General features: G+C 30.8%; 2 protein-coding genes across 3 annotated transcripts in view; one reads left to right on the plus strand and one right to left on the minus strand.

Annotated features, from left to right (window-relative positions):
* Nucleotides 1-5,368: 5,368 nt before the first annotated feature.
* On the minus strand, nt 5,369-10,375 carry LOC101497954 (proline--tRNA ligase, cytoplasmic-like). Of its 2 annotated transcripts, none has more exons than XM_004500858.4 (12): nt 10,210-10,375; nt 10,062-10,135; nt 9,862-9,957; nt 8,669-8,785; nt 8,020-8,207; nt 7,538-7,604; nt 7,166-7,288; nt 6,919-7,071; nt 6,544-6,828; nt 6,222-6,440; nt 5,727-5,820; nt 5,369-5,572 (listed from the first exon to the last, which is right to left on the minus strand). In XM_004500858.4, the coding sequence occupies exons 1-12, from the start codon at nt 10,238-10,240 to the stop codon at nt 5,508-5,510; spliced, it is 1,512 nt and encodes a 503-aa protein (XP_004500915.1). In that variant the 5' UTR covers nt 10,241-10,375; the 3' UTR covers nt 5,369-5,507. The 2 variants fall into 2 exon arrangements, with proteins under 2 accessions (XP_004500915.1, XP_004500914.1); XM_004500857.4 differs by having other exon boundaries at nt 10,062-10,141.
* Nucleotides 10,376-13,362: 2,987 nt separating this feature from the next.
* The window catches only part of LOC101497621 (uncharacterized), a 4,577-nt gene continuing 2,497 nt past the window's right edge, over nt 13,363-15,442 (plus strand). Inside the window, exons 1-5 of the mRNA XM_073368868.1 lie at nt 13,363-13,408; nt 13,540-13,566; nt 13,715-13,786; nt 14,243-14,359; nt 15,141-15,296. Coding sequence (XP_073224969.1) covers nt 13,363-13,408; nt 13,540-13,566; nt 13,715-13,786; nt 14,243-14,359; nt 15,141-15,296 — 418 coding nt within the window. The remainder of the gene's footprint in view (nt 13,409-13,539; nt 13,567-13,714; nt 13,787-14,242; nt 14,360-15,140; nt 15,297-15,442) is intronic.

Raw genomic sequence — 15,442 nt, forward strand, 5'->3', positions numbered from 1 at the left:
AGTACCACATATTAACTTAAATCATTAATTATTTCATATTATATACTTAAACTCAATTGTGATTAAATTAGTAAAAAATTATAATGAACATGTTCATGCTATTTTCTAGAAATGACAAATAAATAAATATTTAAGATATGTAGTTGGTATTATATAAATCCAATTTTAATTAAAAAAAAAGGCATAAATATTACAAGTGTTTGTGGTGTAGTTTGTATCGATTTTAAAGTAAAATAATATTTAATTTGAAAAAAAATCACACACATTTTGTTAGAATGACACATTTAAAAAATTTATTTAATTCAATCAAATTATAAATGGTTTAACTTAGTTTAGATTTTGAATATTCAAATTACTATTCTAAAAAAATATTAATAATAATATTATAAAAACATTGTAAAATAGTAGTTTTGATTCCAAATGAATTTTTTTTAGGTCTTTTTGTGTGGAAGTGGAGTATAATTTAAATATAATGAATTTGAAAGAAAAAACATTAATAGCGCATATTTAAAAAACTGCGATTAAAAGGGTACAAATCCCTAAAACCTTTTATTGTACAAAAGTGTGGCTCTATAACTTCGTAAATGGTTAATATCGTTGAGTATAAAAAGGTGAATGTTGAAGAATCTCCAAATAAACTAATAAACAACATTTGATGGTCATAATTTGTCCCACTTGAAAATATAATAATTGCTTGTGTATATCAAAATTGAGATGCCTTTCAAATGAGACCTTTGCAAGAAAAACAGAGACGTTTTATATTATTCGGTTGCCTAATATGGACATGGTGTATCGTTGACCATGTTTTAAAAAGTATTTCAATACACTCTGAATTGTGCTATCATAATACTTATTTGGGAAGCGATTTTAAAATAATCTTGTATTATAAATTTGGTATTATCAACCGAGAAAATAAATAATTGTTGTTCGTGCAGTGTAGGTTGTCTAAATAAACAAGACTTTTTATACGAGGAACCACGAGACAAAATTTGTTTATAAATAAAATAAAGTGAGTTATTTCGTCAAAATTAAATTTAAAAAATTTAAAATTTAAGAATTTTAATTTTTTTTTTACTTTATAATATATAAATTATGAAATAGTTACTGAAATTTTTGCAAATTTACAATTTTATCTATATATATGTTTCAAAATTTGTGTATTGGTTCCTATATTTTTTTACAAATTTTCAAATTAGTCACTAAAATATTACAAAATAATCTCTCAACTTTTACAAAATATAAATTTGATTAAAATATAATTTTCCTCTGATGGCTGAAAAATATTTTTTAAACCAATTTTTCGAAACTCAAAAACATAAAACATGGAAGTGCTCTTTGTTGCAGTAGCATTAAACTACTGCTCGGACCATATTATTCACCTCACATCATATGACTTTTCCTGTAATGTTGCTGTCATTTTCAAATATGAAAACTGAGTGGACATAGTCGTTTTGATGATTAAGTTCTTTGACTATATATTTTATTTATTTATGAAATAACCAATTATCTAGTCATTCATTATTCAATAAGTATTACATTGAAATTGACCTATTGAATGATTTTCAAACAAAGAAAAAAGATTAAGATGGTTGAATGAAATACATCTCTTCGTTTAGTAGAATGGAAGCTGGACATGCTTATGAAGTGCAGAAGAAAGTGAGAATGAATAAAATGTATGCTTATAGGAGCTTTTTAGGATACATCTAACTTCCTAGATGATAGCTAAATCTTAAAACACTTGGATGATGATCCCTGAGGCAGAAAGTTAGTGCATCTTGTTGAATTTTGATTCTAATTTTAGGTTGTTGTTATAGCAGTTTTGAGCTCATAACCATTTGAACATGAGCTATGTAATATGAATATTAATGTATAAATAAGATGTGATTAAAGGTTACTCAACTTGAGTACCTATTACCAAAAATCTCTTTTCTTGTCTTCTAAGTTTCCTCTGTTTTGTTCATGTTTGTATTAATTTGTGAGATCAATTACATTGAGTGAGATCATATTCACCATATTTGTTTTTTCCTTTTCTTTTTAGAGCAAAGTTTATACTAATTTAGGAAATAGCATTTTCTTATTGAGTTAAACCAGTAGCATTCATGATGTGATGTGATGTGATTCATATTACTTGTTCATTTTATTAAAGTGTTTACAATTTATTGCTGGGGATTGATTCATTTGGGCTTATTTATTAATATAAACATTTACAAGACTATTTGGGAGAATTTTTTAAAACAACTTACAATATATCTATAAATTGTTTTTCTATAAGTTACTAAGATAGCTTATAAAAATAATTTCTAACTTTTATGAAAATATTTTTATTTTATTTTATTTTTTATAAGAAAATATTTGTACTTATTGTTTACTTATTATATTAATGATGAAGAGTTTTAGTGTTTCACAGCACAAGATAAAGAGATAAATTTTGGTCATTAAGTATTTTTATAAATGTTGATGGTTATTTGAAGATGTTATTTTGATTGTGATTAATGGTGATTGACATTATGATTTAGGGTATACATTTAAAGATCTAAGTATTTTATTTTATTATGAAATTTTATTTTGAATAATGTTATTTTGATATGAATGATATATAATTGACATTATTTATTAAACCGAAGTATTTGATTTTATTACGTAGTTTTTTAATTTGGGTTTAGATTACAATTTTATATTATCAATTGAATAATATCCTTACACTAATTATGTTTTACTAAAATTATTTCCCTCTAATTCAAATAATAATGAAACAACACATTTTTTAGTAAAAAAATACATTTGATGTTATACGGCAGTTAAAAAGTGTTGGCGTAGCTAACAACGAGCCATTAAAAATTAGACCTCCGAAAATGATTTGTAGAATCGGTACAGTGTAAAACTGTTGGTATTTCACCAAAAATCTGATATGTAAAAGCAATCAATGGGAACGGTGTTTTGATGGCAACGGCTAAACATTGTAGTTGTTAAAGAACTCAAAATTGTTCAGTAAAGGACACTTACAACTACAATTTTATTAAAGTGTTGCCGTTTGTGATGAAAATTGTAGGCAACACCTTACTTTACCAGGGACATACAACTATTCTTAGAGCTTTCGACAATTTTTTGTGTGCATTTCAAACCTTTTTTGTCTCATCCATGTGGGATTTGGATTGTCTAACTTTGGCTTATCTACCTTTCCCTTATTTTTTAGCAAATAGAATCTTATAAACTTAATAATTTAACAAAATAAAAATGCAAGTTGTACTTAAAAAAAAAAATTTGAAACCTATTATGTATAACATGTTTTCCTACTCTGCAAAAATTGAAAAAGAAGATTGAAGCTACTCTACGCAAATTGAGAAAAAAAGAGAAGCTAGAATATATATATATACTATGTGATAGGTGTGCCAGAGCTATTAAAATTGCTTTATAGGACCTGCTGCCTTAGAAGCCAAACTGTAACATATTAAAAAATGTCATAAGTGGTCAAAGTCGGATTTGGATTCTCTAACTTTAGATTCTCTACCTTTTCCTACCTTTCTCTCTATATCTCTCTACATTTTGTTTTCTCTCTCATGATTCTCTCTCCATCATAAGTATCATACCCTCCTATTTTATCACAAAATTTGCCTAAAGTTACTCTACCTTTAACAGGCCAAAGGTAGACAATCCAAATCCATCCATGTGGTAGCCACCATTGGATGTTGACGTGGCATAATCAAATTTGTAACTCATACAATACACTAGTATGAATTTAATTGGTCAAATTTTACTTACTTATTTCTTGTCCGTGACATTAATTATGACAAGGGTTGGCTAGAGTACACAGGCACTATTTTTGAGTATATTATAGAGAACATTATAGTTTTTTTTTTAAGGTAAACTCATTCAATCAACATACAGAAAAACAAACAAAAGATCAGCTTGCAGCTGGTGTGGGAGAGATCCCATCCAAGTTTTGGAGCCAATACTCCTAGATAAACCTACTAACTTGTGAGCTACAACATTTAAGCGCCTTCTTACATGATAAACAGACACAAATTCAAAGTGTTTCGTCAACATTTTACAATCTAGCATGATAGGATCAATGGCGGCTAAGCAACACTTAATATTGAGGTTGTTAACAACGAAAGCTGCATCAGTAGCTAAAGAAATTCTCTTCATGTTATGTTCCAGCGCAAATTGTAAGGACCAACAAACACCCAATGCTTCAGCCATAACAGGTTCAACTTCGATGTTGTCAAAGAGACAGGTTCAAACTCGGCCAGCATTGGATCTATCAAAAAAAACCATTCCCTATCTTGTGGATCCTCCTACATAACATCCAGCATCAACAAAAAAATCTATCTTCAACAGAATTAGAGTCTAAGCTACTGTCAAGGGGGTTAGAACAGGCTGGGATGTTATTCTTTTTATGGTAAATTCTAAGTTAATTAAAAATCCATGGCTTCTTGTGCACACTGAGGATACTTCTCCAAGCATAGCTTCCATGAATGAGCTTCTTGGGTAGTACCTAGCTTTGAAGATCCGCTCCATTAAGGAGTTCTCCTCAGTCAGTAGGCGCCAGCCGTGCTAACTAAGGAGCGCTATGTTGAAATCCTTTGAATCACATTCCCCCACTTTACTTCGATTTTGCCAATCTGTTCCAACACATCCAATGTATCTTCCGAGCTCCATCCTTTGGTCCCCACCAAAGTTCAGCTACCATTGACTCTATCTCTTTGTAGCACTCATCAAAACTTTATGGCAGCTCATTATGTAGTGGGGGATAGTTTGCACTGTAGCTTTGATCAAAATCTCTTTTCCCGCTTGTGAGAGGCATTTTTCCTTCCAACCTTCCAGCTTCTTCCAGACCCGGTTTTGGACAAGAGAGAATACTCCCTTCTTAGATCTTCAAAAGACAACATGAAGGAGGTAGTTACGCAAGGCGTGAGGTGTTACAAAATTGTAGATTTTCAATATCCGTTAAAACTGATTATAGAAGGCTTAGAAGAGGGAGCTTTTAGCAGCTGGAGTTGAGTTCTCTTCTCAGACTCTTACTCCCATGATGAGAGGATGTACTGTGGAAGGCTCCGCAAAACAGCCTGCGAAATTGTGGCGAAGAAGCCGATGCCACCAATCAAAGGAAGGCTTTTGGGGAGACGCTATTCTAGTCTTTAGATCTTCTTTTGTTGGCTGGATTTTGGTTAGATTGACCAACTTGGGAACCTTAAGTTCTATGTATCTGAAACGGCAGTTAAACTCTGACATAATTGACTTATTATTTTGCAGTGACATATAATTTTAATTAAATTTGACGATTGTGTTTTAGTAAATTGTTATTTGTGTTCTTTAGGTTTCCGTGCTCTATGTTTCACAATACTCAAAAAATACTTTGGTTGAAAAATATCACAAGAATTTGGGTAGCAGTATTTTAATAATAAATCGTTTAACAAAAGAAATGGACTGTGTTTCTTGCCGCTGCTAATTTGAGATAATGTTCGAAAAAACGGAATGATACACACGGATTAAACCTCAAAATACGCCTAGTAACTTTTTCCCCAGTATGTCCACTTCTTTGCAGGCTTACCTGATGCAAAGCACTTCGTGCCTGTAAAACCAACACCGCACAGTCTTATTAAGAAAAAACATCACTGGGAAGATTAAATATTAAGCAACATCAAGATCAATTGTGATATACAGCGAATTGTTCATACAGTAACAGAAGCAAACATTGACAAAAACATATGAAACAAGGATTTTACCTTCTAGGATCTCTGGCTGATCAAGGGGACTACATAGAGCCTTCGCTGCTCCCATCTCACTCTTTGTCCTTTCTTTGACATCTAATTCCACCTCCTGAAGCATTATATAGATCAAAAACAGTTACCAAGAAAGTTCCTTTTACCAAAACACAACCATAGGATTGTTCAAATTTATAATGATATCTCTTAGTATTTTGTGGTGAGATTCATTATAAAAAATGCAATACTTAACAAGTTGTATTTGATATGATGATGAAAATATAAAGCTTTTTATTCTCAAAATTAGACCTTTTATAAATATTGCTGTTGGCATCCTATAATTTGGACTACAAGTGTATGTATCGGGTGCATGCAAGTGTCGTGTCTAGAGTGCGTGTTTGCGTTTTTCATAATTTTAGAATTCAAAATAAAACACCTAAAATCTCAAAACTTGGCAAGAATATTATTGTTACACCTGGATTATTGTAATTGTATAAAAAAATACACAATTTCTACCTTCTCATCACACCAAGGAGCTAAGATCATCTTTCTTTGATTCAAAGCTTCAACAAACTCATCCCATGTATGAATGACTTGAATACATTCATCTCGTTTTTGTTTTGCAACATCGAACATACTCTGCTGAATATTATTGAGCAACTTCTTTATTTTCTCAACCAAATCAGCATAAGCAATGTCAACCTTTGCTCCATTATCACGTCGAAAAGCACGAACCTGGGCAAAATTGAAGACATTTATTGGGTGTTTCATTGAACATACAGGGTAGAAATAAAATGACATATAAGAATCAAATTAACAACCAAACAACATTGGTAACCTGCTCATTTGCTAAATCCTTTTGTCCAATTTCAATCCTTAGAGGAACCCCTTTCATTTCCCACTCCATACACTTCCTTCCATGAGAATAGTAATTATTAGAATCTAACTCAGCACGGATTTTTGCTTCACTTAACAATTTCACAGTTGCAGAACAATTGTCAAAGATTCCTTGAGCATCAGCATCTTTGTGAGGCATTGGAATCACAATGACTTGAATGGATGCTACTTTAGGAGGCAACACCAATCCTTTGTCATCACCATGAACCATGACCATTGCCCCAATCTGTTATAAAAGCAGAAAAAAAATAAAAATGCAAACATATATAAATGAATCCTCAAATGTATATATATTCTTTCTACATTAAAAGCTTACAGTTCGAGTAGAATATCCCCATGAGTTCTGCCAAACCATGCCTTTCTGTCCATTCTGATTTTCAAAGTTGACCTCAAACTTGTTAGCAAACTTTTGTCCTAAACAATTGGAAGATGCACCTTGTATCCCACAACCAGAGTTTGGAATAAATGCCTAGGAAAATTGAACATCAACATTTTAAAAACCTTCTAAATTTTTACCATTCAAACAACATATCAATGTCCACAGAAGAATGTTAGACATGAACCTCAACAGTGGTAGTGTAAATTGCACCGCCAAATGTTTCAACTTCACTTTTCGTACCCTTAATGACAGGAACTGCCAAATACTCTTCGTATATACACCTATATAATTCCAATATCTCAAGAACCTGAAACAATAACAATTTACAGAATTTTGAAAACTAAAATTTTAAAAGATGAGCAGTCTGCGTGCTTGGGTTGAAATTATGAACATGTTAGTATCAGAAAATTGTATGCACCAGAAGCAACAAGGAAGCACGAGATAGGAGAAGGTGCTTAAAGACTCATTACGGATACCAAAATGCGTAAATTAAGGAAGATTACTAATGAAAATAGATCAAACGAGAAATCCCTAAAATAACTATTTGATTGAATACCTCTGCATCTGCTTCATCTTTTGATGCAAAAGCACTGTGTCCTTCTTGCCAAAGAAACTCACGACTCCTGTGATAAAAAATTGTATAAGCACCCTGAAATTGACTATAAACAAGTTCCATACAAAGTAGATGTGTGTGATAAAAACAATATCTAAGATATCAATAAGAAATTAGTATTTAACAAGTATTATTTCTTGCAAAGTTCAGATTAAAAACAATCTAGAAAAAAAGTGTTTTGCTAGCCTGCTTCACTATGAATAATTCACCTGAATCACTACCAGATGAACATTCATTCAAAAAGAAAACGTGCTGGATTTTATGACACTATGTAAGACATATAACCACAATACAGAATATCAATTTTTGGAATTTTTAAAGCATTTTATTTAAAGCTTTAAACTTTTCATTATGTTACAGCAGCCAACACATTGTTATAACATGAAGAATAGAAAACATAGTGAAAAAAAGTAAAAAAAAAGTGCCTGATAAATGGTGTGGGATTTCCGATCTCCCATCTAACAACATTGCACCATTGATTAAGTTTCAACGGTAAGTCACGATGTCCCCTTATCCACTTAGAGTAGTAGGGATACATGATACTTTCACTAGATGGACGAAGAGCAAGTTGAGTTTCCAATGTAGTTTCTCCAGACTTTGTCACCCAAGCAACCTGGCAAACGAGCAAGAAATAATATAAAAAAATACTAATAATGTCCTCAAAGGAAGAAATGAAGTTGTATAGACTTAGAGTCGTCCTAAATGATACGAAGACTTTCCTCACAAACGTTGACGACAGTTACACAAAACTAACCATGCATAGGTGTACGGTAATATAAATGATTGTGATGGATAAAAAGAAATTGTAAGTTCATAGCAGTCATTTCGTACACCTCATCTAAATTCAGTTCATAACAATCAGCATAAGTGATAGAGTTATTATAAAGAAAAATGTTAAATACAATATTTTAACACAAAAACATCATCAGTAAAATGAGAAACATTGATAAAACAATTAGGAAACAACAAATGATTTAAGCATGCAATGATCTAAAGATTTTTAAGAGCAATCAATCCGTGTGGTATGAACGGAAACTGTTAAATGTCCTAACCACCAAATTCAGAAACTCTCACCTGTTCATCAAAAGAATCATGATGGTCCTTCACCTTTTCCAAATGAGGCTTCAACACAAACAAAGGGAAGTAGCAGTTCTCGACCTTCATTTTCTTTATTTCTGGATCAAAAAAATCCTGCACATTTGTTTTTGATATGAAAGCAAGTCTGAGTTAAGTATCGCTTAACAGAAAATAAAATAACTGTGTAATTCTATATGCAAGTTTGAAGGATCAAAGGGTTCGTTTACTTTGTAAAATAATTTTTATTTTCATTTTCTAAAACTCGTGTTACATTTACTTGCTAACAAGGAGATGAGAGACTCTCTTGAAGTGAACAACTATCTACTTTCCTTGAAACAATCAAGATGCCAAAAGAGTTATTTAGTCATTTTCTGAAAATGCATCATTATTAACAAGCATTTAATTCTCTCCACCAAAATAGTTCACTTCAATAGCTAGTGAAAATGAACACATATTTAGAAAATGAAAACAAATTACATTTTCACAAAGTAAAATAAGGAATCATAAATGAACTACCAATTCTAAAAGAAATGAATGAGTTAGGCTGCAAGGACTTGCAACAAACCATCTTTACACTAGGAATGAAATAAACTTTACCCTGTTAAATATCAGCATTCTCTATCTTAGTCATTAATTTGTGTGAGGTTTTATCTTTTAATTGGAAGGACAAAAGAAGGGGATGTGTGATTTGTTTCCCTATTGAGATTTTTGAAAAGAACTATATGATTTTATTTACAAAAGTACATATTACATGTATATACAAGGCAACAAACGATAGCAAACTTTACTACATGTAACAAGGTCTATAACAGGGTTCCATGGATCATAACTAAAACTAACTGACCAATTTACCAACTAATAGAAGTTATGAATTATCCAAAGTTCCCATTCACTAAATCCTTATCATCATGTTGTGCACGATATTTGTCAAAGATCCAACAACCTCTCCCGGTAGTCGAGAAATTTATCTTTTCCTACATTTTATCTATGTCTGTTAGAAAATAATAATTAATAACCGTTAAAATTCAAATCCCCAAGCCATATTATAAATTTTCACATGCCCTTAATTTCTCCAAAACAAAAACGCCACCAATTGGAAGGAGTCATAAATTTTAAATATGTATCGACTCAGTAGCTTGCTAATGAAGAGTATAAAACAATAAACGGCATTAGATAGTTAAGAAACATACATGCAAAATCTCCCACATTGCAATTGCCCAAGGTCTGAGAATATATAAACCAGAAATATCATCGTAGTACTCAATCAATTCCGACTTAACGACAACCTGTAGGAGTAATTGAAAGCCACAATCAAACAGGTCAGAAAGTTGTTTTTATATCAATAGAGAGAGAGCTAGGGTTTAAGACGGAAATGGAACAAGTAGTGTACCTCTGAATACCACTCTTCGAAGTTTTCACCCTTCCGATAGGTGAGTCGTAAATCGGTCTCTTCCTTCACCTCATCTGTAACTGTAAAACTTTCCGTTAGAAAAATGGAAGGAAATGTAAAACGCAGCGATTAATGTGAATGATTTTACCATGTGGCTTTTCCGAATCTGTCTCAGACATTGTGAACGACGAAGATTTTGACAGCAGCGCGACTGGGATTTTAATCGTGAATCAGAACTCAGAACCCTTTCAAGTAAGTTGACGGATGTCGGAGACTGAAGCGCACGAGAAGCTTTCCTTGCGGCACAAGTCCTTATTATTATGATTAACCTTCACGGTTATAAAAGTATTGCTTATTAAAATATTAAATACTTTTTAATGCTCATTAATAGCATTGATAGCAATAGAGGATAAATTAAAGCAGATTATACTCCTATCGTATCAATTTATTTAATATTGCATTTTGATCAAAAAAATACTTATATAAGAAACAATACAATACAAACTCATTAAAAATGAAAAAATTAATCTGCAAACAAGTACAACCAACCTTCAGGACGTTAATAGCCTTCATAGTTGTACTCCAAACACAGGAGTAATAGTGGCACGCAACAAATGTTTATCACCAAGATATTTAGAAATTTAAGCATTTGGGACGTGGAGATTGTTGATAGCGCCCCAAACATTTTGTACCAAACATTGCAATATTAGACTTACTTGAAGTTCCAATGCCAAGGCCGCCTCAACATTTAAGTTTAGTCAAAGTTTCTAAACCCATCCAATGAAGGAATTATAATCTAACACAAGGTTTCAGATTAAATACTCAATTTCATTTATGACTTTGTTAATTTGTATCAATTTAATCTTTCATTTGATCATAGTAAATTGTTATATTAAGTGTCATGTAAGTCAATCTCGAGAACTTAATTGATATTGTTTAAATTTGAAAAGTTGTCATATACACCTACTAATAGACAATAAAATTTAGCAATGAATTGTATTTTTATACAACACATTGTTGAGAAGTCTTCCTTTCTAATTTTATTTCCTTCCTCCATTAATGTATTGTTCCACCTATGTTTATTTTCTATAAATTTTATTATATTTGGAAAAACGATATGATAAGATGGGTGGTAGCTCTCGATTTACTCCATCTATGAAAAGAAAAAGCATTATTGGTAATTTAGGGTTTGATAAATCGTGTATTGAGAAAAATCATCCAGTTCTTTTTGTTTTTGTATGAGCAAAACTATGATAACGATTTCAAGGACATACGCAAACTCGGATCGACCATTCTTTAGTTGTCCTATTTGAAAGATAATGTTTAAATATGCACTTTTTTTAATTACTTTGATTGTTTGTATCTTATGATCTCTTTAGGGGGTTTTACTCTAAATAACTTAAATTATTTTTGTGTTGATTCTTTCATTATTATGGTTTTTATCATTTATTATAGTTTTTTCTTCCATTGATGATTTGGATTATTGCATTTCAAGAAGAGGATAAATATTGAAAAATGAGGGTGAACTTATGACCAGGCTAATCGAATGATAATAGCACAGAGACAACAATCAAATGTTATGAAAGAACACAATGAGATTATGCTAAAGCTTGTGAACAAGGTTTAAGTGCTAGAGAGTGTGAGGAATAAGAAGATTTTTGACTTGGTATATCATAAAACAAGAGATTTCTAACTTTTAATAATTATTTTAAAAAATACTAAAATATTCTCAAACATTATTGAGCAAACACGGCAACCGGCAAGATTTCATTACTAAAAAGTATTAAATAGATCCTCAAAATTTGATTATGTGGTAGTTAACATGTTAGTTCATTTTTATTTAATTTGAATTGACACTAACTTAATTAATAGTGAAATAAATAAATAAACTATTTTGAAATTATGAATAAGTGAAAGATTAAGTTGATACAAATTAATAAAGTGATTGATCAAATTGCATATTTACCGATAGATATTTATATAGTCGTCAATTAAGTTCTAAAGTGTTAAGCTCCCTTTAAGGAACATTCTACCAAGCCCTTTAATTATGATTTGACAATTTTTGGAGGTCCCAACTCATTATTATTATTTTATTTTATTTGGGTATAAGTGAAGGGTTCATGTGTTCATTGTCTTGTCAACTAAGATTTTTTCCAAAATAATATATGAATTTTTTTATAAGAAAAAAATCATATTTTATTTTAAAAAGAATTATTTGAAATATTTTTTTATTAAAAAAATAGAATTATTCTTCTTAAAAATATTTCAAAATATTTTTTTCTCATGAAAAAATCATTCTAAAAAAAATTCAAACATTTTTTTTTTCAGAAAAGTTTCAAAATCTTTTTTTTTCTCATAAAAATTTTGAAAATTTATTGGAAAAATATTGAAAAGCAATTTCCCAAAAAAAAATATTTGAAAAAAAGTGGGTCTATAGATCCAATTAGCCCACTTAATTTTAGGGGATTTTTAATTTTAGAGACTTAATTTGATGATATATTTTTAACCATAGAATTTTGATAAATTTACCTTATACCTACCTCACATTTATACTCTTACCTCCACATTTTATGCAATTACCTATGTTACTCTATTTTTTTCAAAAATAATTATAAAAAAAAACTTAAAAAAAAACATCCATAACACAAATGTAAATTAGAAAATCCGAATTTTGTGTACCAGAAAAACATTTTTAAATTTTCTAAAACACAAACTTTTTTAGAAAACTCAAACTTTATATTCATGAAAAGGAATTCTAAAATTTTTAAACACATTTGTAGAACTTTGTCTAATCGGAGTTCAAACTCAAATGTTAACGAGACTTTTGCCCACAACCTTTTTATAAGGGGAAATTTATTTATTTTTTACACTTTAAAACATATAACAAAAAATAGATGTTCGCCTTCACCACACTTTTTCTAATTCTCTTACATCTTTACTCCCATTATATTATATTTCTCCCTTCCATTCTTATACACTTCACCTTCTTTTATTTTAAAGTTAGAGAATCAAATATTTTTATGTAAAAATATTATAGATTATTTTAACTCACTTAATTATAAAACTTATAATGTTATAAATTATTACCTTTTTTATTTCTAAGACCAATTAAATCTTCATGTTTTTTTTTTAATTAATAACTGTTGGAGTCTTTATTTGATTTTTTTTGTAAAAAATATTATATTTATTTTCTTACCCCCAATAAATAATATTTTTAGATCCACGACCGCACATAAGATGATGTGTTAGGAACAACTGGTAGTGGTAATAAATTAAGAGGAAACGCAAAAGACTATGGTCAATGGAATCTGTGAACTTATTGAAGCAAACCACACCACAGAGGGAAGGTCAACTCAAATTTTTATATCAGTAAAAAATGTGAGAAATTATTGATGTGCATCATCATTCTTTAATTTCAAGTCATCAATGCCCTTGATTGCAGTTTCATAATTCTTGATATGAGAACTATTTTTGGCAGATGTTGCTACTCTCTTTGGATCTGAAGGTCCCATTTGTGAACTTCTTTGGCCACTTGAATTTATGTGTGTTTTTCTAGGGATAGTTTTAGTAGCGCGAGCTAGAAGATCCGAATCATACACTTACAAAAGGCTTGACAAAAGAACTGTGGATCTGATTGTTTTAAATAACTCTAGGAAATTTCGCACTTGCAAAAACTCGCCATGACATGCTTACAAACAAATGGGGGAGAGGTGGGGCATATTTGCGTATGTGAATGTGAGAATGTTCTCATTTATATTTCTAACAAATCTAGACCAATTGATTAAATCTAATGATACTTCTTTTAGTTCCCCATGTGCGAAGCTTAATTGAACCATCACCTTAGAATTAAGTCAATATCTAAGAGTTCTTGTTTTGTCTTAAAGAATTTTTTAAATTTATATTATAAAATTGTTTTCAAAATAAAAATCAAATAAACCATAATATATCCACTTGCTCAAGCCTATATATCTAGTCTGAGAATGGAGATTTTAGGGATGAAATTCCCACTTAGTTTTTTATAAGTCATCGTTAAATTCTTGACCCCTATTTTTAGGAAAACAATAGGCTCATCCTTAGTCTTTAGAAGTACCTGGACAGGCAATGCCTTAACTTTGAACTCCTCAATATATTTACGGCTGATCCAGTTACAGGATTTAATAGTTTATAACCATGTAAACTAGATGCATCTAGTGTGGTTTTTGGTTTCACTGATAGACCCTTTCTAGCACATTCGGATAAATCATTCCACCCTGGCACAGAACTAAATTTGGCCTTAGCATCAGGAAATCCTGCTTTCTGTACGCTTTCCTGTCTTGATATCGACAACACTTGATTTTGCCATGAAAGGCTTGGCAAGATTAATCAAGCACTCACATTCTACTTTTGACTGTTCAAAATGATAGGTAGAATTGACATTTTAAATACAATAAAAATCCCAACAGTTTACTACCACAAGAATTCAAAGAAGTAAACTAAGACTTCCCACTCAAACTCTAGAGTCTTCAGAAATTTACCACAAATTCTATGTAGGAATTCAACTTTCCATGAACCTAGCCTATGCTTACAGAATACAGACATTTCAATTTCAACTACAAATTCTAGAATTCTCTATGACAAAGCCACAATATTATAGATGCAGCAGCCAGCAGCCCATTCTATTGAATACTTGAAGAACTAAATCAACCATATAAATACTAAACTAATTGAATAATTCAGAAATTATTCCCAATCTCAAAAACTAAATTCACATTCTAATAACACTGTGTGGTGATACATTCTAATAATACTGAAACTTTTTAAAATAAAAAATTAATATATAAAGTTCAAATTTTTAAAATACATAAATTCTTAAATTTGTTTTGAAAAGTTTTCGGAAATCCAAATTGGATTTAGAAGGGTAAAAAAAAAGAGAGAATAGCTTGTATAAAATCTAGGATAGGAATATAAGTGTGGGATATGGGATAAAATTTTCTCTGTTATACATCAAACATAGGATAAAATTTTATTTATTTTATACATCAACACAGCATAAGTGAATTTGGTCCATTATTTTAGAAGCCCAATTCGCTAATTCTACAGGCCCTGGTCCATATTCATCATCTTGTCTTCTCACCATGCTTGAGTCTTGGCTCTTAACCGGAAACAAAAAACAAAGGTCTTTTACAGTTCAGGGCGCGCCGCCAATAACTAATTTCTTCTTCACTTTAAAAAGTGACGGTAGTTCCCGAACGGCAAGTTAGCATCAGAGCTGGTGTTCTTGTTATCCCTCTCAATTGAACCGGGTTCAGTGTCTTATCAAACATTAACTAACAATGTCATTCATCAAATCAAGGCTACACTTCCACTTGCAACACTCTCTTTCCCCACTATTACCACACTCT

This window comes from Cicer arietinum, chromosome 5 (genome assembly GCF_000331145.2).
Source record: "Cicer arietinum cultivar CDC Frontier isolate Library 1 chromosome 5, Cicar.CDCFrontier_v2.0, whole genome shotgun sequence".
Lineage (NCBI taxonomy): Eukaryota > Viridiplantae > Streptophyta > Magnoliopsida > Fabales > Fabaceae > Cicer > Cicer arietinum.

Excerpts from the sequence above, each read along its gene's own strand:
- LOC101497954 (XM_004500857.4), bottom strand. The coding sequence starts at position 10,240 with ATGTCTGAGACAGATTCGGAAAAGCCACATG. Across the intron at positions 10,142-10,209 it reads AGATTCGGAAAAGCCACATG|TTACAGATGAGGTGAAGGAA; the intron begins GTAAAATCATTC and ends AAAGTTTTACAG. Across the intron at positions 9,958-10,061 it reads TCGAAGAGTGGTATTCAGAG|GTTGTCGTTAAGTCGGAATT; the intron begins GTACACTACTTG and ends TTACTCCTACAG.